At 42.1% G+C, this 24,708-nt stretch overlaps 1 protein-coding gene across 1 annotated transcript in view; it reads right to left on the bottom strand.

The window, feature by feature from the left end:
* Positions 1-24,708, bottom strand: part of LOC131479515 (uncharacterized) — a 104,830-nt gene that overhangs the window by 8,018 nt on the left and 72,104 nt on the right. Inside the window, exon 3 of the mRNA XM_058660475.1 lies at positions 1,744-2,088. Coding sequence (XP_058516458.1) covers positions 1,744-2,088 — 345 coding nt within the window. The remainder of the gene's footprint in view (positions 1-1,743; positions 2,089-24,708) is intronic.

Below are 24,708 nucleotides of genomic sequence, written 5' to 3'. Positions count from 1 at the left end.
GAACCTCAACACTTCAAAATATAAAGGCTCATTCTTAGGGCAGAAAGGGCAGGAAATCTTAATTTAGAATATTCAATTCTGAAAGCCAAAGGGCATGGGATGACAACAGGAGGCTCAGTTCTGTGGAAACAGGAAAGCTGGCAGCAAGTGGCAGAGGGCCTCCAGGGCAGAGAGTAGTCATTAGTCCTATTAGCAACAAGGAGGAAGCAAGTGCAGTTGGAAGATTTCATTTGGATATTGGTGCTTTATCAGGGAAAAATGAGGATGAAGGGAAGATAGCTAGTAACACTTCTGGCTTTTTCCTGGCAATTTCTCTTCTGCTACAACCTTGTCTTTTTTATATATGATTATCAATCACAGCACTCTGGCTTTGGTTACAGCAGAGAGGAGAAAGCTTGTGATAACTGGCTTTTTCCCTGACCAATGACCAATACGAATCAGCATGGACCTCAGCCTCAGAGTACTACAACTGCCCGTGTGAAGAGGGCCAAGAAAGCCCTTTTGCCCTTGCTTGGGTGAGATGCATAGCTGCCAGGGGACTGCATGGAGCAGCCCAGGGCAGCAAAGCTGATGAAAGCGTAGAAAGGAGACTGAATTAGAGACCATCTGGTCCCACCAGAGAGGAGAGAATACTCATTACCTTCCTCACCCCACAAGCCAGAGGGTCACAGAAGATGCTTGCTGATCTAAGTGCCTATGAGATCTGTGTAATCTTAATGATATAAACTCTGTGTTATCTCATTTGAGCAGATTTCCGTTTCTTGTCGCCAATGAAATAAGATAAAACTATATTTCTCTGAATGCTAAGCTTAGAATTTAACAACCAAGAGGAAAAAGAGAAACAGGATCAAGAATGAGAAGTTGGAGGCCAGGGAAGTAGCTAGCATATTTCGCACTCCTCACTCACTGAATGCCTCAACTCAGACACTCAATCCAGTCAGTCTAGGCTCTTGTTACAGGCTTTCCTACCTCCCATATTGGAATCCCTCATTTCTTCCCAACTTCCACGACATGAGGAATTGTGGGTTGTGCACGGGAGATGTGGGAGATGGGTATTCCCTGGAAATCCACTAGTCACCTCATCCACTGAGTCACCCTCTGCATCTTCAACTTGAATGTAAGACAGAGTTTTGTCCTAAGAACTCTCCAACAGGAGTGCAGATCAATTCATCTAAACCAGTTTCAACTAATGACCAGTTCCAATAGTCAAACCCCTTCTCAGTGTTTTTCCTTCATCTTTTCAATGTCCAATTTTGAGGTTCTCTTTCTGCCAACATGTCTTTAATATTTTTATGTCAGTCCTTGAAACAACCAAATAATAATATTTGTATTTTTCTGTTTCTAATAATTAATATAACATTTTATGAATGAAAAACCTTGTATCCTTTTGGGTAGCTCTGCTTCTCCCTTTTCTTGGATTCTTAATTAGGCAATTTAAGAAACTGTAGCTAACTTTTTGCTAAAAGTATCTTTAAAATTTAGTTTTTATTTTTACTGCATCAAAAGAGATGGAAAAAACATATTAGGCTTATTTACCGGATGTTAGGTTATTTTTATTTAGTTAATAACTATAAATGTCTTTTTATTGTCTGTAGTTTCTCCTTTTTCAACATCACAAAAAGCCCATGCTTACATACATTTATTTAGATAAACTCCATGACATTGAAGAAAATCAGTTTAGATTAACTTACTTTAGAAAGGTGGCTGTTGGCATGCTGGGTTGGGCAAGGACCCACATCTTACCATATACACAGAGTCGAAAGGACGCCACTTGAGATTGTCCTGAGTGGAATTTGATTTCTGCTGTGTACAGCCCACTCATTTCCACGGTGACATTCATGATGATCAGGAAAGCCAGCTTCGTCAGGTTGAATCTGTTCTTGAGGTCTTTAATTTGATACCAATCAGGACCAGGGGCATCGAGTCTCCAGGACACCAGAAGCTGCCTTTTCTTAGATGGGGGCTCCCAAGACCACTCAATCTCTCGGATATTAGGGTCTGGTGAGGAGTTCAGTGTCAGCTGCACAGATCCCCCCACAGTTCTGTTCAATGTACAAGAAGAGCTGGGGTCTTTCACAGCCTGGAAACCTGGTGAAGGAGAGTTAAAGTTAAAGGAAGAAAGGAGTGGAGGAAACAAGGCATTGCATCTACTCTATGCTTCCACTTCACATTAATTTAATATTTAGCAAAAGGAGAATGACCTCCACATTGACAGACAAGGAAACAAGCTGCACAGGTAACTTGGTAAGTGTTGCTCTGGCCTTGACCAGCAGATTTGATTAAAGCTCATATCTGTCACCCTCTTAGACTCAGGTTTTCCCTTCATTTTGTATTTGTGTCCAACATAATCTTTGTTTGAGTCCAGGCAGAAAAACTGAAAGTGTTAAAGGTGATGAATAGAAGCCAGCATTGTGGAGCAGCTGGTAAAAGAGCCACCTGCAATGCCAACACCTATATGGGCACTGGTTCAAGTCCGAGCTACTTTATTTCTGACCTAGGTCCTTAGTAATACACCTGCGAAAGCATTGGATGACGGCCCAGGTGCTTGCGCCTGAGAAACCAGGTGAAGCTCTTGGCTCCCAACTTCAGCCAAGTCACAGCTGTTACAGCCAGTTCAAGAGTGAACCAGGCAATGAAGATTCTCTCAGGATTCAAACTGGCACCCATATGGGATGCTGGTATCGTAAATGGCAGCTTTACATGATATGCCACAATACCAGCCCTCTCAGCCTAATTTAATTAAAGGAATATTTAATGAGAAGGTACTCCTCATGCTGCCATGCTGTAAAGAGGACCAGGCAGACCAGGTTGCTGCCCTCTTGGAGTTTCCTGCTCAGTGAGAGTGCTGAAAAGGATGAATAAGCACATGTATTGTGCTTCTAATTCACCTTGACCTTTTTAAGAAGGATGAGGCACAGACTGCACATCTGTTCCCTGGCCCTAGGGTTTCTTCTCCTCAAAAGGAGACTCTCCTGCCTTATGAATGAATTCCCTACCTTATGACTCAGAACCTATGTTGCACTACAGAAACGAAAAAATTTCAGATAGTTTTCCCAGCTTCCTTTATAGTTGGGCAGCACTTGACCTAGACTCCCTCAATTAATCCACACTTTCAAATACAAGCCAGTTATATGAAAAGAAAAGAACTACATGATCTAAGCCAATGACAGTGGTATCATGTCAGTAGCCATATCCAAATAGTACTAAGACAGGACAAGCATCCGAAGTTAGTGGTATTGGGCTGTGAGCAGCAGTGTCTATACCAGGAATCATGCTCCAGCTTCTACTACACCACCTCTGCTGGAATGGACTTAGAGTGTGTTTACTAGATAAGCACGGTCACCTTGAGTTCTATAATGTTTATGGTGCCTGACAATTCTAATATATACATTCAGCTAGTCAGTTGATATCTCTTATGTGTGACTAAGAACCATGATAGACTCTTGGAACAAGTTGATAGAACAGTGGTGGTTTGTGTAGGTGGCAATGTGATTCTTTCAGAAAAGTCCCAATGAGGTTGTCAATTAAACTGTACCTTGAATGATGCCAATAAGTATTCCAGGAAGAGAAAAGAGCATTTGCAAACATTTTGATGAAGAAATGAGCTTTACTTACATGTTGGACAAAAGGAATAGTCATGAGTGGAGAAAATAGGAAACTGAGACTTCGGGAAGACTTGGTGGAAATGTGGAGTTTGATTATATTAGGAGCACAACAGGAAGCCTTAATGGTCTGTAGCAGAGTGATTTAATGTGGTTAACACTGTTTTAAAGAGTTGCTTATTTTATATGTGAGAAACAGGGAGAGCTCTTCCATTGAATGATCCAATGGGTCATTAACCAAAGTATCTGGGGCTGGGCAAGGCTAAAGCCAGGATCCTGGAACTCCATCTCGGTCTTCCCTTATGGGTGTCAGGAACCTAGATCAGGGGACTAAGCACTCAGGCTGCCTTCTACTACTTTCCAACGTGCATTAAGAGAGTGCTAAATTTATTCCTAGACACTTTCCTTGTGCAATTATAAATGAAATACTGGTTTCTTTAAGATTCTTCATTGTTGATGTGTTGCAGCGCAATTTTTTTTCACGTTGGTTGTATCCTATAATTTCAGTGTTCATTTTTATTAGCTCTAATAGGCTTTTTTTATTAACTATAGGATTTGATTTTATATATAAAGAATCATTTCATCAGCAAATAAGAATTGTATGCTTTCCTTCTGTCCCATTTTCATTTCCTTTCTTGTCTAATTTTTCTGGTTAGGACTTACCAAATAGCAGTAAAGAAAGTGGGCAAAGCATTTAGTTTTTTTACCATTGACTATGATGCTCACTGTGGGCTTTTCTCAAAAATATCCTTCATAATATTAAGAAAGCTATCCTGTATTCCTAGTTTTAAAGCTGAAAATGTGTTGAAATTTGTCAATTATTTTTTTCTGCCTCTCAAATTAGCACATTGCTTCTCCCTCCCCCCATTTCATTCTATTAATATTACATAAATTGACTTTCTAATGAGGAACTGCTCTTACGTTCCTGGGATAAGTCCCACTTAATCAAAACTTGTCTCAAGGCTGGGACATCTCCTGTATATTCAGGCTCCAGAACAACCTTAGGGATTCTGGCTTGAGGTGACTTCATGAACCCAGAATCCAGGTCTACTTTGTAGTGAACCCCAACTCTGGGTCAGCTGCAAGGATGAATGCCTGTCCAAATGTACTTAAACTCCAAATTCATCACCATTAGAGCCAGTCTCTGGGAATATTCCCTGGAATTCCAGCACCAGTCCTACCTAAATGCCTACCCAAATACCAGAATAGCCTGCCTAAGGACTGCAATAGAAATTATATCCATGACCTATGGCTAGTGGCCTGCCCTGAATCTCAGATGGACTGACTGTTGAAGGGTTTTCCCTCCTGAAACCAGTCTATGGAGGTTTTCCCTCCTGAAACCAGTACATGACTGCTGGTTTAAATACAAAGACTGCAATGTATGATCAAAAGGAACATGAACAATCAGAGATTCATGACATCAACAAAGGAAAAAATAAAGTATTAGTAAATGTCTGTAAATAAATGGAGATTTACAAACTTCCTTACCAGAGAGCAGTTAAGAATTCCTGTGTGCTATGTGATATACACAGCTAAATAAATTCAGGGAGAAACACTGACAAACAAAATTAGAAGTCTAACACTGAGACAGAAACATAATGAAGGTCATGTTTACAAGCCCCTGATTAATTTCATACTTCATATAGAAATACTGAAAGTTTGTTCCAAGATCAAGAGTAGGGCAACGATAGCTACTTTCACTATACCTATCTGATTTGTATTTTAAATGACAGGGAGATCAATTAGACAAGAAAGAAATAAAAGGCATGCACATGATAAAGGAAAATGTGAAATTGTCTTAATTTGTAAAAGATTCCACAAACCAAAAAACATTAAAAACTGTTAGAATAAACAAAATCAGTTAAAATTCAGGACATAAAATCAACACCAAAAAATTGTAACATTTCTATATACCAAAATGAATTTTCTTTCAAAGACATATTCAAGAGAATAATCTTTCTTAGCATAATTTCAATAGAGAGTAATACATTTGTGATACATTTTGTTAAAGCAGTCAAAGATCCATATAGTGAAAATTACTTCATCAATAAAAGCCACAAAGATGACATGGAAAGATACTTCATGTTCGCACATTGGAAAACTGACAGTGCTAAAATGTCAGTACTATGCAAAGTAATATCTAAATTCATACTCTAAAAGCATACACAGAAAAACAAAAATGAACAAATGAGACTACATCAAACCTAAATGCTTCTTCACAAACAAGGAAACAATCAATATAGTGAAGAGGTAACCTGTGTGGCAGGAGAAGTATTTACAAACATACACCTGATAAGCAGTTAATACCCAAAATACATAAAGGATTCAGACAACTCAATAGTAAGAAAACAACTCAATTTTAAAATGGGCAAAAGATCTGAATGGGTGTGTTTCAAAAGAAAATATCCCAACAACCAACAGATATACCAAAAATATTTAAAACCACTGACCATCTGGGAAATGCAAATAAAGGTGAAAATGAGACCTCCTTCATATCTGTTAGAACAGCTGTCATGAAAAAAGGATGTGGAACAAACAAAACCCCTGTACACAAGTGGTGTTGATAGGAATGTAAATTGGTACATACATTATAGAAAATAGTACCAAGATTTCTCCAAAAACTAAAAATAGAACCAGCTAAAATCCTACTTCTACTTAAAGAAAGGTATACCAGTATGTCAAAGATATCTGGACTGCAAAGTTGAGTGAAAATTTATTCACAACAATCAAATTTCCTGGATTGAACCCTGACCTGGCCACATATGTAGCTATCACAGTTCTCAATCTTCAAGGCCCAGCAGGCTCTCCCAGATCTACCTTCAAGCTCCAACACAAGTGAATTTCCAGGTCTCTGAAAGCCAATGTCTCCAGGTTCCCCAACTCCTCTCTACCTCACCCAATAGTCATTTGACTGTTTTCCTATGAACAGAAATTCACAAAACCTTGTGGTACATGCATCTATTGTTGCTTGGTTCCAGAGAAACAGGCTTTATGGAAACTTCTAGCAAAAGCTTCCAGTGAGGATTGTATGGTCAAGGTGATGTGAACAATGAATTTATTAATATTTATTCAGGTTTATGTCTTCTGCAGAGATAGAAATATTAAATGGAGAATGATATGTGTGAAAACAGAAACAAAATTTATTTGACAGTGCAGGGAATAAACATATTCACATGGAGTATGAGCAGCCTTACACTGAAAAACACATGAGTGAACCAAAGAGCAGGCTTTACACTATCAAAAAAACAGGAACCAAAAATCACAGCTGTAACTGGGAAGATCTGCCTGAGAACAGGAAGCTAAGAGAGTGCAGGGGTCTGTAGGGATGCAGAAAGGACAGCTACTTCACTCTGAGTGAGGCCCAAGGTGGAAAGAGAAGGTTCTCCCATCTTCTGCCCCCTTTAGTATTCCATGCACCTGGAAGCAACAGGTACATCCTGGGAAGCCAGGCACTTTGATTGGCCAGCAGGAGTGCACGTGGGGAGGGGGACATCAGCTTGTGACTTCTAGCTCACAGAACTAATAGCTGCCTGCTTGTTTATCCCACATCAAAGGGATGCTTAAAGATTTTTAAATTTCAGGCCTCTAGCAGTAGCCTAGTGCCTAAAGTCCTTGTCTTGCATGTACCAGGATCCCATGCAGACATTGGATAATGTCCAGGCTGCTCCACTCCCCAATCAGCTCCCTGCTTGTACCCTGGGAAAGCAGTAGAGGATGGTCCAAAGCATTGAGACCCTGCACCCACATGGGAGACCTGAAGTAGGCTCCTGGTTCCTGGCTTCAGATTGGCTTAGCTTGGGCCTTCGTGGTCACTTAGGGAGTGAACCAGTGGTTGGAAGATCATTCTCTTCATTTCTCATTTTCTCTGTATATCTGACTTTCCAATTAAAATAAATAACCCTTTTTAAAAGGATTTATAAATTTTGTTACACTTTTGAACAGCTAATGGAGACACATGGCTCAGGATGCAAAAAGCACAGAATGGCAAACAATGAGAAGACCCTCTTTATTCGTTTTCATTTTGCCTGTAACTTTTCCATGTGCAAAAGAAAAAAAATGTGGTTCCCATCCTCTTTTACACAAATGCCAACTTACTATGCTTTTTCCCTTAATGAGTTATCTTGGCAATAATGTCATTAAAATACATAAAGGTTGCCTTTATGTTTGCATTGGATTTCATTGTATTGTTGTGGATCTGGTTTCTTCAACTAATGAGCAATCTAAGTATTTCCCATTTTTTATAATATTTCCTAACTGTATAGTCATTTTTATAATAAAGAAATTTTTTATTTTTATGTTTTCAAATCTATTAAACTTTTCTAATTTTAGATATTTTATATTTTTGGTGTCTAATATGTCATAAAGCTTTTCTTGGCTGTTAAAACTCATCCTTTCTTCTTCCATGTTATTTCAGATTTCTTATGTGTTGTAGTTTTTAAGATTGAGAAAATGTATAAAACATGAAATTCACCATTTTAAGTATGTTATATGGCATTTAAAACATTTATTGATACAGAATTACACATACATAATTATTGGATACAATGTGATGTTTCATATTGTGTAGTGATCCAATTAGAGTAGCTCACATATTCATCTGCTCCAACTTTTATTTCTTTTTGGTGGGAACATTCAAACTCCTTGCCTAGTGATTTTAAACTATGCACTACATTGTAGCTAACTACAGTCCCTTCCCTGCAGAATGGAACATCAAAATTTATCCTGCCACTAACTATAACTTGTTCCATTGACTGACCTCTCCACATTCCCCCTGCCCTGGCCCTTCTCCACCCTTTGGTGACCACTGCTGAATCAGTGGTACCTGATTCAGTACCTGAATCAAGCCCTGGCTCCTTCTCATCTGATCCAGCTTCCTGTTGAAGTGCACCCAGAAGGTAGCAGAGGATTATTCCAGTACCCTGTCACCCACATGAGAGACCGAGCTGAGTTCTGGGCTTCTGACTTCAACTAAGCCAAGCTCTGGCTGTTGCAGACAATTTGTGAGCAAACCTCGATGAGACATCCCTCTGTGTATTAGTCTCTCTCTGTCTCTCTTTCAAACAAAATGTAAATATAATGAAAAAGAGAAAAGAAGAAGAATCAAATGCTTTACAATTCATCTTAACAGAACAACATAGCCACGATATGAAAACCTGAGTATGGTTGACGAGCCTCATGCAGCTCCTCTATCTTTTCTTTTTAATTTGTAAAATTCCCCTACTTTTTTATTTCCTAAATTGTGACAAAAGTCCTCACATCAGCTGGTAGTAACAGGGCAAGTGAGCTGAGGCTTACATGGGAACTGTAAAGTATTCTCATGATCTTTGTTCTGTAGATTTAAAACCATTCTGAAATAAAATGTTTTGTTAGTTTGTTCTGAAGAACATGTGTATAGGGCTCAGTACGGTAGCCTAGCATCTAAAGTACTAGCCTTGCATGTGCCAGGATACCATATGGCCAACAATTCTAAGCCCTGTGGCCCCACTTCCCATCCAGCTCCCAGCTTGTGCCCTGGGAAAGCAGTCTAGGATGACCCAAAGCCTTGCTTGGAACCCTACATCTGCATGGGAGACACAGAAGAGGATCCTGGCTCCTGGCTTCAGATCAGCTCAGCTCCGGCCCTTGCAGCCCCTTGAGGAATGAATCATTGGATGAAGATCTTCCTCTGTCTTTCCTCCTCTCTGTATATCTGCCTTTCCAATGAAAATAAAATAAATCTTAAAAAAAACGAGTATAAGAAAAACATAACTATGTTCTAATCAATATAAAACTATGAACAGTAAATAAAAATCATGGAAAATTAAAATTAAAAATACATATTGTTAGAGTTTTCTTCTGGGCACCTGCTCTTCTGATAGTTTTCATAAGGGTGATCATTCCACTCTAATATAAGATGCCCTGAAATATTTCCCAAAGAATCCCTTCAGCTTTGCTTGTCATGGAAAGTTTTAAATTCACCTCCATTTCTGACAGAAATCTTTGCTTAGAGAGTATTCCACCCATCCAGCCAACCCTGCTATGGGGATTTTAAATACCTCACCCCAATTTCTTTCAGCTTTTAAGATGTCAGCTGAGTAGTTTGCCATTAATTTCTGGGTATTCCCTTCTGACTTGACACTTCCTTGTGGCTGGTCCTGTAATTCTCTTTCCTTATTTTATTTTTGTTTTGCTATGTTTTGGTAATTTGTCTATAATATGCTATAATATGACCTTTTTTGAGTCAACCCCTTAGGGATCCTACGGACTTCTGGATTTGGATATCCAAGTCTTCTCCAAGATTTGGAATCTCCTCACCACTGTTTCATTGAATAGTTTTATATGCCTTTTCCCCTCTGTTCTCCAACTGGAGCATACACAGTGCAAACATTTGCTCACTTAATAATGTCCCATAAGTCTCAATATGATTTTATTCCTTTTATTGTTGTTGTCTTACTGAATTATTTTGAAAGATCTCTCCTCAGTCTTTTGGAATCACAACTGTATTTCAGAGTTCATAACTAGAATTTAGAATGGACTGTTTTCCCTCTGTGTGAATGATCTTAATTTTGTCTCAGCGGACTCTAATTTCCTCTGTTTCTCTGTTCATTTAAAGGGACTTGTGAGATCTTTATGGTCTTTCACTATCTAGAGAAATATGATGTTTACCTATAACTTGAAAACATCCGCTGTGAACTTGTAATGCATTATTTGTAAAGTTATTGAGTCGGAATGTTTTCAGGTTGATTCCTCTGCTGAGGCTTCTTCAGGGACTGAGATGTGCTCAATACCCCTACACTTTTCTTCCTTATTGTAAGCTGAGTTTCTCTGAATGAAAAATCCTCTACAGGGCTCATTGCCACCTACCCTATTTGTTCACAAGACTCCAGGAGAACGGGTCTCAAGGTGACTTCATGCAGGAGGAGTCTAGAAAGGGGAGACTGCAAAGTGTGATGAGCTCTTTCCGGTGTCAAGCAGCAGTGTGGTAATCCGGCAGCTGCTCACATGGGGCTCAGTGATGAAAGGGCCCAGGTCTCTCCAGCAGTAAACACCTCAGATATCCATGGTTTACATGAAGACTTCCAGTGGCATCTTGTTTCCTTACCAAGGGAGCTTCCATTTGCTTCAGGATTGATCTCTACAGCTGCAAGGGCAGATGCTTGTGCCTAATTCCCTCCTTTACACAGCCATCATACAGCTCCTCGCCCAACAGCATCTATTCCTGTGCCACCCTCCTGCCCCAAATCCCAGTGGGTGGAGTCTCCCTCCACTCAACCCTCACTCCACTGTGCTGTCTAAGATTGGATGCTGGAGGCAATTCCTGGTCACATATTAAACACAAGCCCAGGGGCTCAGGAACCACAGTGCTCTGCTTACACAAGGGTTTGCCATGGCAATTCCATTAATAAGTTAGATCCTAAGCCTGGACTCAATTGCCTCTCCTTCCTTCAAGCACAAGACATCTCTGTCCATGTGGTGCTTCTTGGAGATGGAGGAGGGGAAAATGAACAACTCTTTTCTTACCAACTTTTTCAATATGCTTTTTCTTTATAATTAAATCTGTGGCACTTGTGGAATTTACTTTGCTTTGAGGTATGTGGTATGAATCCAACTGTTTCCCCTGATGACTAGCTAGTTACCTCAAAATCATTTCTATGTATTATCCATGCATTCTTTTTTTAAAAAGATTCATTTTATTATTTATGTGTTATTGGAAAGTCAGATATACAGAGAGGAGAAGAGACAGAGAGGAAAATCTTCCATCTGCTGATTCACTCTCCAAGTGGCCACAATGGCCAGAGCTGCACCAAACTGAAGCCAGGAGCCCGGAGCCTCTTCAGGTCTCCCACGCAGGCATAGGGTCCCAAGGCTTTGGACAGTCCTAGACTGCCTTTCCAGGACACAAGTAGGGAACTGGCTGGGAAGCAGGGCTGCTGAGATTAGAACTGATGCCTATATGGGATTTCCACATGTACAAGTCAAGGACTTTAGCCACTAGGCTAATTCTTGTGCTCTTAACTTACTACATTACTGATCGTATTTCTATCATATGTTTTTGTATCTGATAGGGCTGGTCCCCTGATTATGTTTATTTTCCAGGATAGTTTGGGAAATTTTTGCTCATTTTTCCATATGAAGACTGTGTTTATTTTTTCTAAACACAGTTGGTATTATTTAGTGGGATTGTGATTACTTTTTTCTAAGATTTATTTATTTTTATTAGAAAGTCAATTATACGGAGAGTAGGAGAGACAGAGAATATCTTTCATCCACGAATACATTTGCCAAGTGGCCACAATGTCCAGAGCTGAGCTGAGCTGAATCAAGGAGCTAGGAGTTTCTTCTGTGTCTCCCACATAAGTATAGGATCCCAAGACTTTGGGTCATCCTCAACTGTTTCCCCAGGCCACCAGCAGGAAACTGGATGGGAAGTGGAGCCACCAGATGCAAACTGGGACCTATATGATATCCCAGTACCCACAAGGCAAGGATTTTAGCTGCTAGGCTACTGCACTGGGCCTGGTATTGTGGTTACTTTAAGCAATAGCTTCAAGAGCACTGACTTCTACATAATTTAATTTCCTATTGGAGAATATATCATGTTTGCATTTTTAATCCAGAAATTAATTTGTGGTTTTGGCCCCATTGTGTATTTTTTTACATTCCTTCTATCATTTCTTGTTATATTTATACAAAGACACTTCATGTATTTAAACCTAAAACAATCTTCTGGTTACCAGTATCATGTAACCAGTCTATTTCTATGAAGTTTCATCCAACTCCTTTCAGAGTTCTTTCATCATTTCATTTTTAATACAATTTTTCTATGAATTCTTGTTTTTTGTTTTTTTAATAATCTTTATTTACTCTTTAATATTCTATTCCTGGTTGAGAGGGATGCATTCCTATGTGAGCCTCTGATTAGTAGGGAGAGAGTCAATTATGGCGGGAAGGGTCAGGTTTGGAGGAATAGGTAGGTGGGATAAATACTTCAGTTTTTTTTCCTCTCCCCTGTCCATAGAGGGCGAAAGAGGAAGGGGAAGCTCCTTGCTGTCAAATTACAGCAGCACCTGGGGATAGGAGAATGGTCGTTTTATGACATCTTATAGAAGAATGTTCTGATGATGTTACCTGAGTAATTTCTGATAGTTCTAAGACATTGACAGCTTAATTACGCCAGAGTTGAGAAATCTTTGAAATATCTATTGAGAGACCAAGTCTACCTTAGTGGTCCAGGAAAAAAGCTGTTACAAAGCTTACCCAGGACAGCGGTGCAACATGTTCTGCTTCCTGTCCTGTGACAAGGCACCTGACATTTTTCTGCTGGTCTAGAGGGGCGTGCTGTTACATCCCTCATGTGTATCTGGGCAAGTTATCCATGGCACGGGCATCAGCAACTGCAGTCCTAATCCTGATATACACATTCCATGGTTGGAACACATATATTGTGATTTCCCTGAGTCCAGTGATCTGGTTGAGAAGTCACCTGGCCATAACCTCAGACTTGGGTCTTCTGTGTGCCAGCCAATACAGGGTCAGGTTCAGTCCATCACTTGCATCACCCAATGCACTTACCAGTGGTTGCAGCTGCCTTGTCAGTTCTGCCCCTACCCTCATTTCACACAGACCAATAGGTGCTCCAGCCTAGCCCAGCATGGCCTGCCACAGACCTGGTCTTTACACACACCAGGGGTACCTGGTAGTAGTATTCACAGTAGTCCCCAATAACCCAAATTAGGCCACCCCGGTCCTGGTTGTGCCTTGCCTGTCCCATTCCATATCTTATCCTACTCACTTATACACCCATGGAAGTTGCAGCTCAACCTGCCCCCAAACCCAGCCCACATGTATGCAGATGGGTGCCACCTCCTTGTTGAGCCCAGCCCCCCCCCCAGCCTTGGTTCCTGTGCCCACAGTTCCCCTAGTAGGGGGACCCTCAGCCCAGGATCTTGTAAGGGATACTACACTCCAGCCTGATGCCTCACACTCAGCCCTAGCACTTTCCAATGGAAGTTATAGCCTAGTGTGACCCCTAGACTTAGTCTATAAACCTGGCTGACAGAGGCTACAGCCCTGCCAGGCCCACCCCCACATGCTAATTCTCATGATCTTCAGTGGAAGCAGTGGCCTAGCAAGGGAGTTCCTGATGTTCCCTTACCAGGTACATTCTCAGCCCCTGTGTCTTGCACATGCCAGGGAGGTACTGCATCCCAGACTGACACAGCATGACCCCAGTCTCAGCACTTACCAGCAGGTGCTGCAGCCTGGCTCAGCCCAGTCTGTGCCCCGTTTCAGTTCTCACAGGCAGGTGCAGCAGTCTACCCCAGCCTGAACAAACCCCAGTCCTGGCCCTCATGCGAACTGATAGGCTCCACAGCCCACTCAGGCTGGCCTGCACTCTGTTTTGACTCTTGCTCATGACAGTGTGTGTTGCAGACTAGCCCAGCCATGCATGCCCCTCATATGTCTCAGCTCCCTTACCTACCTGCGAGTTTAGTGGCCCAGTCTATGGAAGCCTCCAGAAGGTAAACATGACCTGCTAAACATGACCTCAGTGCCCCTCACTCCAACATGTCCCCAGACCTCTCCCCTGTGCCATCTGCAGCCCCTCTACCCCAGAGTGGTGCACAATGTGCCTGGAAGTCGGGGTGGCATGTCCTAGCCCAGTGTCCTCTGCCTTCTACTGTAATGTGCTACATTTCTTTAAAAAAAAAAAAAAACAGAATAAGCAACTATGCTGGCACCTGGTATAGTTAATTCAGATTTGGCATTAACCAGGCCCAGAAGGCCCACCAGCTGTTGGCTCTATCAGCTGCTTTTCTCCCAGCAGTGTAATATTTGCCTAGGAAAACAGCAACCTGGGAAGTTGCCTACAGCTGGAGGTCTTTTATGCTTTAGAAGTAAAAATATTAAATCAACATTAAAAATGATAATATATCTCCTTTGAAATATAACTCATTTTTTTTCTCTGTTGTAATCAGGTTACTGAGTATGTTTAACTGTTAAATTGTAGTGGAGAGGTTGTAACTGTTCTCTAAACACTGACTGTAAATTATAACTGTGACAGCTTTTGAGCAATTTAATCTTTTGCTGTTTTGTGTCTGAGCTAGGAGAGAGAAAAAGAGAGCAGGGGGAGGGGAGGGGAGGGGAGGGGAGGGAAGGAGAGGGGAGGGGAGGGGAGAGGAGGAGAGGAGAGAGAAACTGAGCACACTTTCTCTTCCATATGCTGGTTCACTTTCCAAATGGCTACAATAGTCACACGAGGCCTACTCAAAGCCAAAAGCTCCATCCAGATCTCCTATATGAGTAACAGGAACAAAACAATTGGGTCATCTTTCATTTCCTTCCCAGGCATTTTTATAGACAGCTGGACAGGAAGTAGAGCAGTTGGGACTCAAACTGGTGCCATTGTGGGATGCTAGTGATGGAGGCAATAGCTGGCTATTGAAGACACATGAAAACATACATCCCACAGTTTTTTCTTTGCAAATTTTTAACAAACTAAAATTAAATGTGACACTGTTTTCATTAAATGTTTAATTTTTAAGAAGAAAGGAAAAGGGAGGCATTGTGGCCCAGGGATTAAGATGCCTCATGGTTCACTAACACCCCATATTGAAGTGTCTCTGTTTTCTACCCAGCTTCCTGCTAATGCACACCCTGAGAAACAGCAGGTAATGGACAGGTACTTGGGTCGCTGCCATCTGCATGGAGACCTGACTTCATTCTGGCCTAGCCATGTCTGTGGCAGGCATTTGGAGATAAACCACTGAAACTCTGCTTTTCAAACTAAATAACTAAGAATAGGGCCTGGCTAACTTATAGATAACAGATTTGAAACTGCATTAGACTTTAGCAAAAACTATACAGACATACAGTGGGATCCAAGGGCGATTCTGACAGCCTCTTAACAGGAGGTCATATGCACAAAGCAGGAGGGGAACAGGAGGATAAGAGGAGGTCTGTATTCTAATCCTGGAGCTCCCCGGAAACCTCCCAAATGCTTTCACTGGATACCTCATCAAGGACTGTCAGTATGTATACCAAGGACCATATCCCAACCGTCAAGGAGATCACAGGGAATTTGAGTGTTCTTGTAGGCTGAAAACTCTGAGGTAAACCATTCCCTATCAGATCTCCCACATGGGATGGAAGCAGCCCAGAACCTTCCACACAGGGTCTAATGACATCGGAACAACAGCCAGGATCCCCGGGTGATCCTCAGAGATAGAAGAATAGTAAACTTCCTTCTGGACTCAGGAGAGGAACTTTCTCTGGTCCTTACTTAGTTCCAACGTTGGCTCCCCATCCTCTCTTGCACTGACCATCCGGGTTGCTGTGGAGCCCCCAAAATTAGATCAGATAGACAGAGAGAGACTAATATGGAAAGCTTAGAACAGACAAGAAAAAGTCAGCTTGGCTTCTCATATACCTCACTAGGTGTCGGAACACAGTCCACAGGAAAGCTGGGACAGTGGAGGCCTGTGGGACCCTGTTGAGAAGAGGCTCCAGAAAAGAGAAGGCGGAAGGCCTCTCACCCAGTGTTCTCTTGCCCAGTGAGTCCTTGGATGTGCTTTCATCCTCTCCTTGAAGACAGGCAGACACCTCTGCTCTGTCTAGTCAGTCGAGGACAGACAGTATTATCTATTCCCTGTTTCAATAACTCTTTGACTAAGTCACCTTGTTAGCTTCTTTGTTGTCTCTGTTCTTAGACATGATATAATTCTGAGTTAGGTCTGAACCATTGTTTCATGAAATGTATAAAAACTGAAACCCTGAAAATAAACTTTGTCAGTTGCCAAAAGAGAACACTGTTTCCCCCATTTCTTCAGGTCACATTTCCTCCCCAGGAACCTGCAAGGTAAACTTGCAGCTAGGTAGGACACAAAGTTTGGTTATTCCTCACTAGCTAAGATATTGGAGATTTTTCTGTGCATCCCTCCTAAAACTGTTCTACTTTTCAATTGTTAATATATGGCTTGCTAGAGTTATCCTAAAATTCATGAAGTTTTATAAAATCTCACTTGAATACTATAAACTGCTAAATATAAATATAAATATTTATATTGAATATATATATATATAAAGACTCAAGACAGCCAAATAGTATCCTATAACCATTTTAAGGTTTACAGTTAAGAACTTGCACTTTCTAACACATTAGACATTCAGTAGCATATTTAACCTCATGATGCTGTAAATTCCCATTTTTTTGTCCTGTTGTTGATTTTATATTGTGGTTTTTCACTTAAGGGGATGTATAGTAACTGTTTATTGGAGACTATCATATCTAGATATGAGGATGCTCTGCCATCTCTACTTTTGGATCAAAGATGGACTCTCAATGAAACTGCTAAATTTATCTTGACAATAGGATGCAGGACTCTCTGTATGGTCCATGCCCACAAAGATGGAATTATGACTGTTTATGAACTATGCTATTTTAACAATATAGAGGAAATCAATATGGGGGAGGGCTTAGGGAGGACTTAAGGGAAATCTCAGAGCCTATGGAACTGTATTATAATGTTAAAAAAAAAAAAAAAGAAGGGTGGGTCTCAGGACAGGGCGTCTCATGCTTGGATCCCAGACACCAGCCACCACATGCACATGGTGAGCTGTCCCCGGGGCCTGCCTGGGTGTGGATGAGCCATGGCTAGGCTGAAAAATCCAACAGCAAGGACCAGTTTGGGTTGAAGGCCAGTCAGGAAAAGCCACAGTTTCTGCTAGGACAGGAGGTGAACTGAGTAGGGCTGGCTCAGAGCACCAGAACAGTGTGGGTCAAGCCGGGTTAGGTCACAACAAAAACTAGTGCACAATACGGAATGCCAAGGAGGGGTTGCCTGTACCAGATGTGACTGCAGCGGCCAACCAGCACACGTGAGAACCAGGAAGGGAGGGGGCAGAGCCAGCAGGGGAATAAGGGGTGGTTCCCTTGCTGGACAGCTACTCCCACTGGACAGCGTGAGCTGGGATGGGGCAGACCAGACTGGGTAGGGCTACAACACCTGTGCGCCACATGTGGACCATATCAGGGAAAAGCCAGGCTGGGCGGATTATTCCTACTGGTGCAAACAAAATTAGAGTGGGTGAGGGTTGTTTGGGCTTAGCTGCAGCTTCAGTTGGCAGAAGCTGACACTGAGGGCTAATTCTGTCAAGTCAAACCACAGAACTATCTGGAGAATGCATAATCCGGGAGTGGGAGATGCCTGGGAGGGAAATAGTGGGCTCCTCCCTCTTGGGTTACCACTTCCATGGGAGGGCACGAAAACTAGGACAGGGGCTGGGGTGGCTAGATAGACACCCAACAGCATCTTTGTGGGCTGAATAGTGGAGATGGTTAGATGAAACTAAGATTTAATACCCACTGACATGTATGAGAGCCGAATGGGGTGTGGGACTGACTGGACTACTGCTACACATACTGGCAAATCAGGTTAGGGGCGGGTCTGGTGGGGGTTATTGTGGGTCACTCCAACTAGGCTGCAGCTCCCACTGGTTTATGCGAGGGCCGAGTATGTGCTGGGCAGAACCAGGCTGGACTGCAACACCCATTGGTTCCAGTGGAAGTTGGGGCTGAAAACAGAACCAACCCAACAACTGCAACCACCAGCTGATCAGAGCAATGGACTGTGTCAGGCCCTGTACTTGCTAGTACATACAAGAATCTGGTCTGAGAACACCTCAGACAAAGTTTCTTTGGAAATCTCCCCAATCGAAATGCTGGACTCAGAACCCTAACCAAGAAAAGACAGAACAGGTCAATCAATCATCTCAGCTATATGTTGGCAGCGAAATACTGGGCAAACGAAGACTCTATGATGGACTATGTCAATCAGTGGATTCTTCAACAATCTCATCATGCTTGGAGTTGCAAGATTGGCAGCGATTCATAATTGGTAAACCATCAAAACCACTTGAGTAAGAACCTCGGAGCATGCCCTACATCCGGGACCTGGGGAAGGTAGGAAATTGGGTGGGCTTTCTCCTTTAATACCCCCTTTTAAACATGAAGGAAACAATATGGAAATATATAGTCCTATAGCCCTTGAACCTTTTTACCCTAATTAACTATGTAAAGATTGTAAAAAAATATAATAAAAATAATAATAATAAAAAAGAAGAAGAAGAATAGGGCCTGGCATGATAGCCTACTGGCTAAATTCTTGCCTTGTATCCACTGGGATCTCATTTGAGCGCTGGTTCATATCTCTACTGTTCTACTTCCCATCCAGCTCCCTGCTTGAAGCCTGAGAAAGCAGAAGAGTATGGGTTAATGTCTTGGGACCCTACGTCTATGTGGGAAACCAGAAGGAAGCTCCTGGCTCTTGGCTTTGGATCAGCTCAACTCTGGCCATTGCGGCCACTTGAAGAGTGAACAAGCAGACAGAAAATCTTTCTCTGTCTCTCTTCTCTGTAAATCTGCCTTTCCAAAAACAATAATAATAATTTTAAAATAAAGAAAAAAGGACAAGAAGTCACTAGTTCAACCAACTTTGGTTATTAATAAAAATGAGTTAATCTATAAACTCAGTACTGCCCAAAACAGCTTTACTCCACGCATTTACAAGAAAGGGGTTTTGATTTGTCAATACTTAAAGCATGGAAAAAACATTGTGCTAGGGGTACTGCAACCCAGGCACAATCCCCCTTGCCCTGCCATGTAGACCCTAGAAGGACCAAGTACAGCTGTTCTGTGTTCAGAATTCAGATAAGGCTGATGCCCACCTGGTTTAGCTGCCTATCATTCTTCATAGGACGTCCGGCCCTCAGTGGTTGTTGGGTAACCAGCAGCACGTAAACAAGAGGGCTGTAGGAGGCAGAGGTTCTTCCTGTGCCCCCTTGCTCTGCCACCCACACAGTTCTGGGTGGAGGGTGACAGATGGTGTTGGAGATATCATGATAGAAATTAGTTAGGAGCCCTTTGGATGCAGCTAGTGCCACGGAAGAAGGAAAAAAAAAATTCTGAACTGATCACTGATTCAACAGGCACTGAACTTCAGCAGGAAAACAAGAGAATCTTGTATACAACAGATGTTCCACCTATGTTGACTCCTGTAATTGCTTCTGACCAAATCTTATTATTATTTACAAATATCTGTTTATTGATAAACTTATTTATTTGAAAACTAGAGAGAGAGATTCCATCTACTCATTCACTTTCCAAATGATCACAGGACTGAGACTAGATTAGGATAAAGCCAGGAGCCCGGAACTCTATCTGGGTCTCCCACATTAGTGGCAGGCATTCATCTTCCACTGCTCTCCCAGATGAATTATCAGACAGTTGCATCAGAAGAAGAGCAGACAGGACTTGAACCTGGGAGGCTGGCATCAGAATCTATGGATTAACCCTCTGAGTCTCAGCACTATCCCTCAAATCCTTCAAATATCTCAGTTTATGAAAGTTTTTACACATCAAGCCAGCCTTGCTTGCTAAGAGCATCACTGCCATCACCTTAATGTGACTTGATCAGAGGTAATGCATGCTCTGAGTTCCTCTTTTTTGTTGTTGTTACTATAACTAGACCAGAATAAAATTTTTATGCATATGCATCTTTGTGCCAGATTTTTCCTTTGTGGTTAAACCCCAGAAATGGAGCTCACATAGTAAAGGAACATTTAACATTTCAAACAAAATGTTTCTGACGCTGCAAACAGGCTACCAAACAGCTTTGACTCATTTGACTAATTATCTGGCAACACATGAGGGTATTCGTGGCACTGTTCAATGGCCACACTGAGTGTTCTCCTAAAAATGCTCATTTTACAGGCAAACACACATCTCATTTTTAATTTGCATGCATGGTTTTGCATAAGAATGACCATCTCTGAGGCTTATTTATCTGTGTCTTCTTTGTCTACCTTCTTTGTTCAATTACCACCAACAGCAGCAGTGTCTCCTTTATTAATCAGCAAGGAAGACCAGCGCTGGCAGCAGCCACCTTTGTGTAGGAGGTGGAGGAAGAGCAGGAGAGATGGGAAACGTCAGACTTGTTTGTTGCCACAATACTATCAGTTGCCAGAGGAAAATCCTTTCTATTTTTAAATTACTGTATCATGGTGCCACTGTGAATCACAGGCAAGAAAATGGCACTATATTTTCTTTAATTTGTGTATTTCTCATCAAGACAGAGAGGTTAAATGCCCTACACATAAATCATCTGCCTCCCTGTGTCAGACAGTGGTCAGTGTGTGTATGTTTCCTTCACTCTCACAAACAGCACCTGGAGGGAGGAGTTAGTCTAACCATCTCACAGCTGGGAGAAATGAAGCTCAGAGAGAAATAACTACTTGCCACCAGGGATATCTTATTTGCAAGGTCTTAGGGCCAGTACAGGGCAGAGCCAGAGTTGAGATCCAGTGGGTCTGACTGCGGTACTCAGTTCCTCTTTGGTTCCCCTGCACTCAAGGGCAGGGGGCAGAACACAGAGCCAGAGCCTAATTCTCACCAGGCAGTAACCACAACACACACTGCCACCCAGGGCTTGGAAGCAACTTGTAACCACACATAAAGGTTAGGGATGGATAAGAGCTCAGTCTCCCTTCTCTATTTATTGAGCCTGCCGCCAGAGACTATAAGTTGTTTTACACCAGGGCAACAGGAAACTGGAGCTGCAGCCCCCGCTCTCGGCGTCAGTTTGGCAAGCTGTGCACAACGGGATAAAAAGCTGTCTTTTGGAGTACAGATATGAGCCAAAAGAAAAAGAAGTCAGCGCTTCGCCATGCTTGAGGAATTAACAGGCTGAGTCCAGGAGAGCCCAGGCTGTCTGCCTGCCTTCCTCACAGCTGCCTTGCCCTCCCACCACAGCCCTCTGTTCCTCCACTCACCTAAAAGGAGGCTGGTGCTGAGCGCCAATATCTGGATATAGAACCAGCAGCTGCCAGCTAAGGAGTCCATTTCTCACAGAGGATCAAAACAAGCCGCTCACTCACCCTCCGCTTGGCTTCCATCACGTGTAAGCAAGAGGAGGGGCGGGGGGGAGCTTGCGGGGAGCTTGGAGAGAGAGTTTATCAAAAACAAATTTTTAAAAAAAAACAAATTTTTTTTTTAAAGAATGGTTTCTGACAGTAAGAATTCTTTGTGTGGGGCATATAAAATTTGCAAAATACAAACAGCTTGTTAACCTACCTCACAAAAGCTATCTGCCACACAGGTTCTGCAATAGCTTTTCTGGGTATATATATATTTTTCTCTGCATTCTCCAGTAAGTTGCTTAAGCTATCGTTGTAAAGTAGTAGTCTTTAAAGTATGTTAGTGAGATCATCATGGTACAAAAAGAAAAATATGTCTGTTTTTATTTGCATTTACAACAAGAATGAGGCTCTATTCAATAGCTGATAGATTTTTCCATGGCACCCAGTTTCATTTGTTTGTCAGGCAGTGGAGTGTATATACTAGCCCCTAGGGGGGCAGTAGGTGGACCCCAGACCCAGGGTGAGAGTTTCAGAGGGTGGCTGTCTGGTGGGCGTGGACATCTTCAGAGCGGCGAGGAAGAAAAACTTCCCCCTGCTATTCATAGACTAGAGGTTAAACAGGATATAAGCCAAGAAAAAGTCGGCACAGCCAACCCCTTCCTTACACCTGATGTAAGCTCTCCATCAGCTTATCATGGTGCAAAACAAATAACCAATTAAATTAGACAAGACACCAGCAAAATTCAAAATGATCAAGCAGGCCCCTTGAAATATAAAGTTGCTCTGCCATTGTTAATAATTACTTGATAATATAATAATTAGCTTGATAAATGAAAATGGCAACTTGTTCCACTTTTATAACTATGAATTTGAATTTTTTATAAGCCACCTTGCTGGCTTTGATAAATAGACAGATACTTGCCTTCTTTCTCATACATTTTCACCCTTTCCCCAAATCCCAAATACCCCAAGACACAACTTGACTTATAAAGCATGTTCAGAACTGGAGAGTACAAAACACTGAACAGTTATAGAGTTTATGGCACAGAGTCAGAGAGGTTGGCTCTTCTTCTGCCCAGATTAAAAGCTAGAAAACAAGGCTAAGGGAGATGCTTGCTAATCAAATTATTGAGCACCTGGTGAACAGACCAACAGAGCAGTGGTCGTTTAGGGTGTTGTGGAAATCTGCTGATTCGACTCCTATTTGTAACTCATAATGAGGGGCTCTTAGTAGAGTTTCTGTGATGGGGAAGGGGTGAGAAATGCAAATGAGAGGAGGAACAGCTCAGTCCTGCTGACAGCTTGGCTGATCCATGATATTACAGGAAGCAGGAAACTGATTGACAACACCATTCAAGGATAGGGAAGCCATTGGGTCTGGCATGCTTTAAAAGTTCATCTCTGTATAACTGAGAGACTGGATGAAACTTGCTTTGAATTTCACATTTATTAGCCCAGAATGACCAGAACCATCTTCCATTCAGCCATAGACTTTCATAATCTCTTCTGCATGCCTTCTACATGATCAGATCTTTTCTGGAATTTCAGATCTACCTTGCTTGCATGCTGTGCAATCCACACAGGCTGACCCTGCCATTTCATCCAACAATTCACTCAACATCTGGAGTTTGCCTGAGGGTCTTTACCCTGGGCAGCCTCCTTGCTCTTGTTGGCTCTATTACCACCTGTCCTTTCACAGCCAACTCTTCTTGACACACGGTTTTCCCACAATGTCCAGTCCCTCAGGCTTCTCTACCCCAGCTGTTTCTCTCATGCCTTTTTCCCTTGGATTCTTCAGGATTTTAGTGTCTTTTCCATCCCATTGCCTCTTCTCAGGAAAACATCTATAATACCATATTTCATACCCAAAGGTAGGAAAAGAGACAATTAATCACAGTGCTTCCTATGGCACTGGGCTCCTCCATCCAGTGTTATAATGTGGACTCTTCTCTGGAGCTTGAAGCCAGGCACTCTAATGTGGGATGAGACATCCCCAGAGCATCCTCACTGCTACATCAAATACCCATATCAAGGTCTTCTAAATATGAAATGGTTCAAGACACTGATTTCTCTCACATTTTCTGACCATAATTTCTAAGCTCAGAAGCTGGAGGTTACCTCTGGATGTTGTCTGGATGTATGTTTCAATACATTTTCTTACTCCCAGGATCCAGGCAGTGTTTTGATAAATCAAAACTCCATACATACCAAAGTGGATGCCCTTCCTGTAATAACTCCTGCCTCTACCCACAGGTCTGAAGATTAATTGGTATAAAATCTATATGGAAACTCCCCTTGCAGATGATCTCTGGCTTCTTCTGTTACTAGACAAAGGAGTTCTTTATCTTCCCTCCAAGAGCTCAGCTTTGCAGGAATCTAACTTCCGTGGTTCAGCACACCTGCATTGCTTCCAGATCCCTAAAGCAAAACTGCTGCCTCTCAGTCCAAACTATTTCTTGGGTATATTGGACAAATAATGCACCATTTCTTCATCATTCTCAAGTAACTTCAGTAAGAACAATAACATAGAGATGGCATTATAGCATACCAGCATCCTAAATGGGTGTTGTTTCAAGTTCTGGAAGCTCCACTTCCAGTCCAACTCCCTGCTTATGTGCCTGGCAAGACAATGGAAGAAGATCCAAGTACTTGGGCTCCTGCCTCCTTCATGATAGACGTGGTTTCCTAACTATCCATTAGTCTGAGACTTTGTAACGTTGAACATGCTCCAGTCCAATCAGAAGCATCTAGATCATCCCATAAATCTCATAGTCCTTAAGCTGCCTCCTCTTCATAGTTTTCTAACACTGAAGCCACTCACTCTGCTATCATGTTCCTTATAGATTGGCTGATTTAAATGTAGAGAGAAAGAGAGAGGGAGAATTTCTAAATACCTGCAGCATCCATCCAGGCCTGCACCAAGCCAAAGCCAGAAGCCAGGAACTCATGCTCATCTCCCACATGATGGCAGGGCTGTAAATACCTGGCCATTCCCCACTGCTTTCTCAGGCACATTAGCAGGAAGCTGGATCTGAAGTAAAACATACAGGACTAAAAACAGCCCTCCAACATTTCATGCTGATGTTAAAAGAAGCAGCTTAGCCTGCTGGGCTTCAATGTGACTCCCTCTGCCAATGTTTTCTCTCTCTCTCCTTTCTTCCTTCGTTCCTTCCTTCATTCCTTCATTTCTTTCTTTCCTTCTGTCTTTCTT

Source organism: Ochotona princeps, chromosome 2 (genome assembly GCF_030435755.1).
Source record: "Ochotona princeps isolate mOchPri1 chromosome 2, mOchPri1.hap1, whole genome shotgun sequence".
Classification (NCBI taxonomy): domain Eukaryota; kingdom Metazoa; phylum Chordata; class Mammalia; order Lagomorpha; family Ochotonidae; genus Ochotona; species Ochotona princeps.
This window is presented reverse-complemented; position numbering and strand designations above follow the sequence as displayed.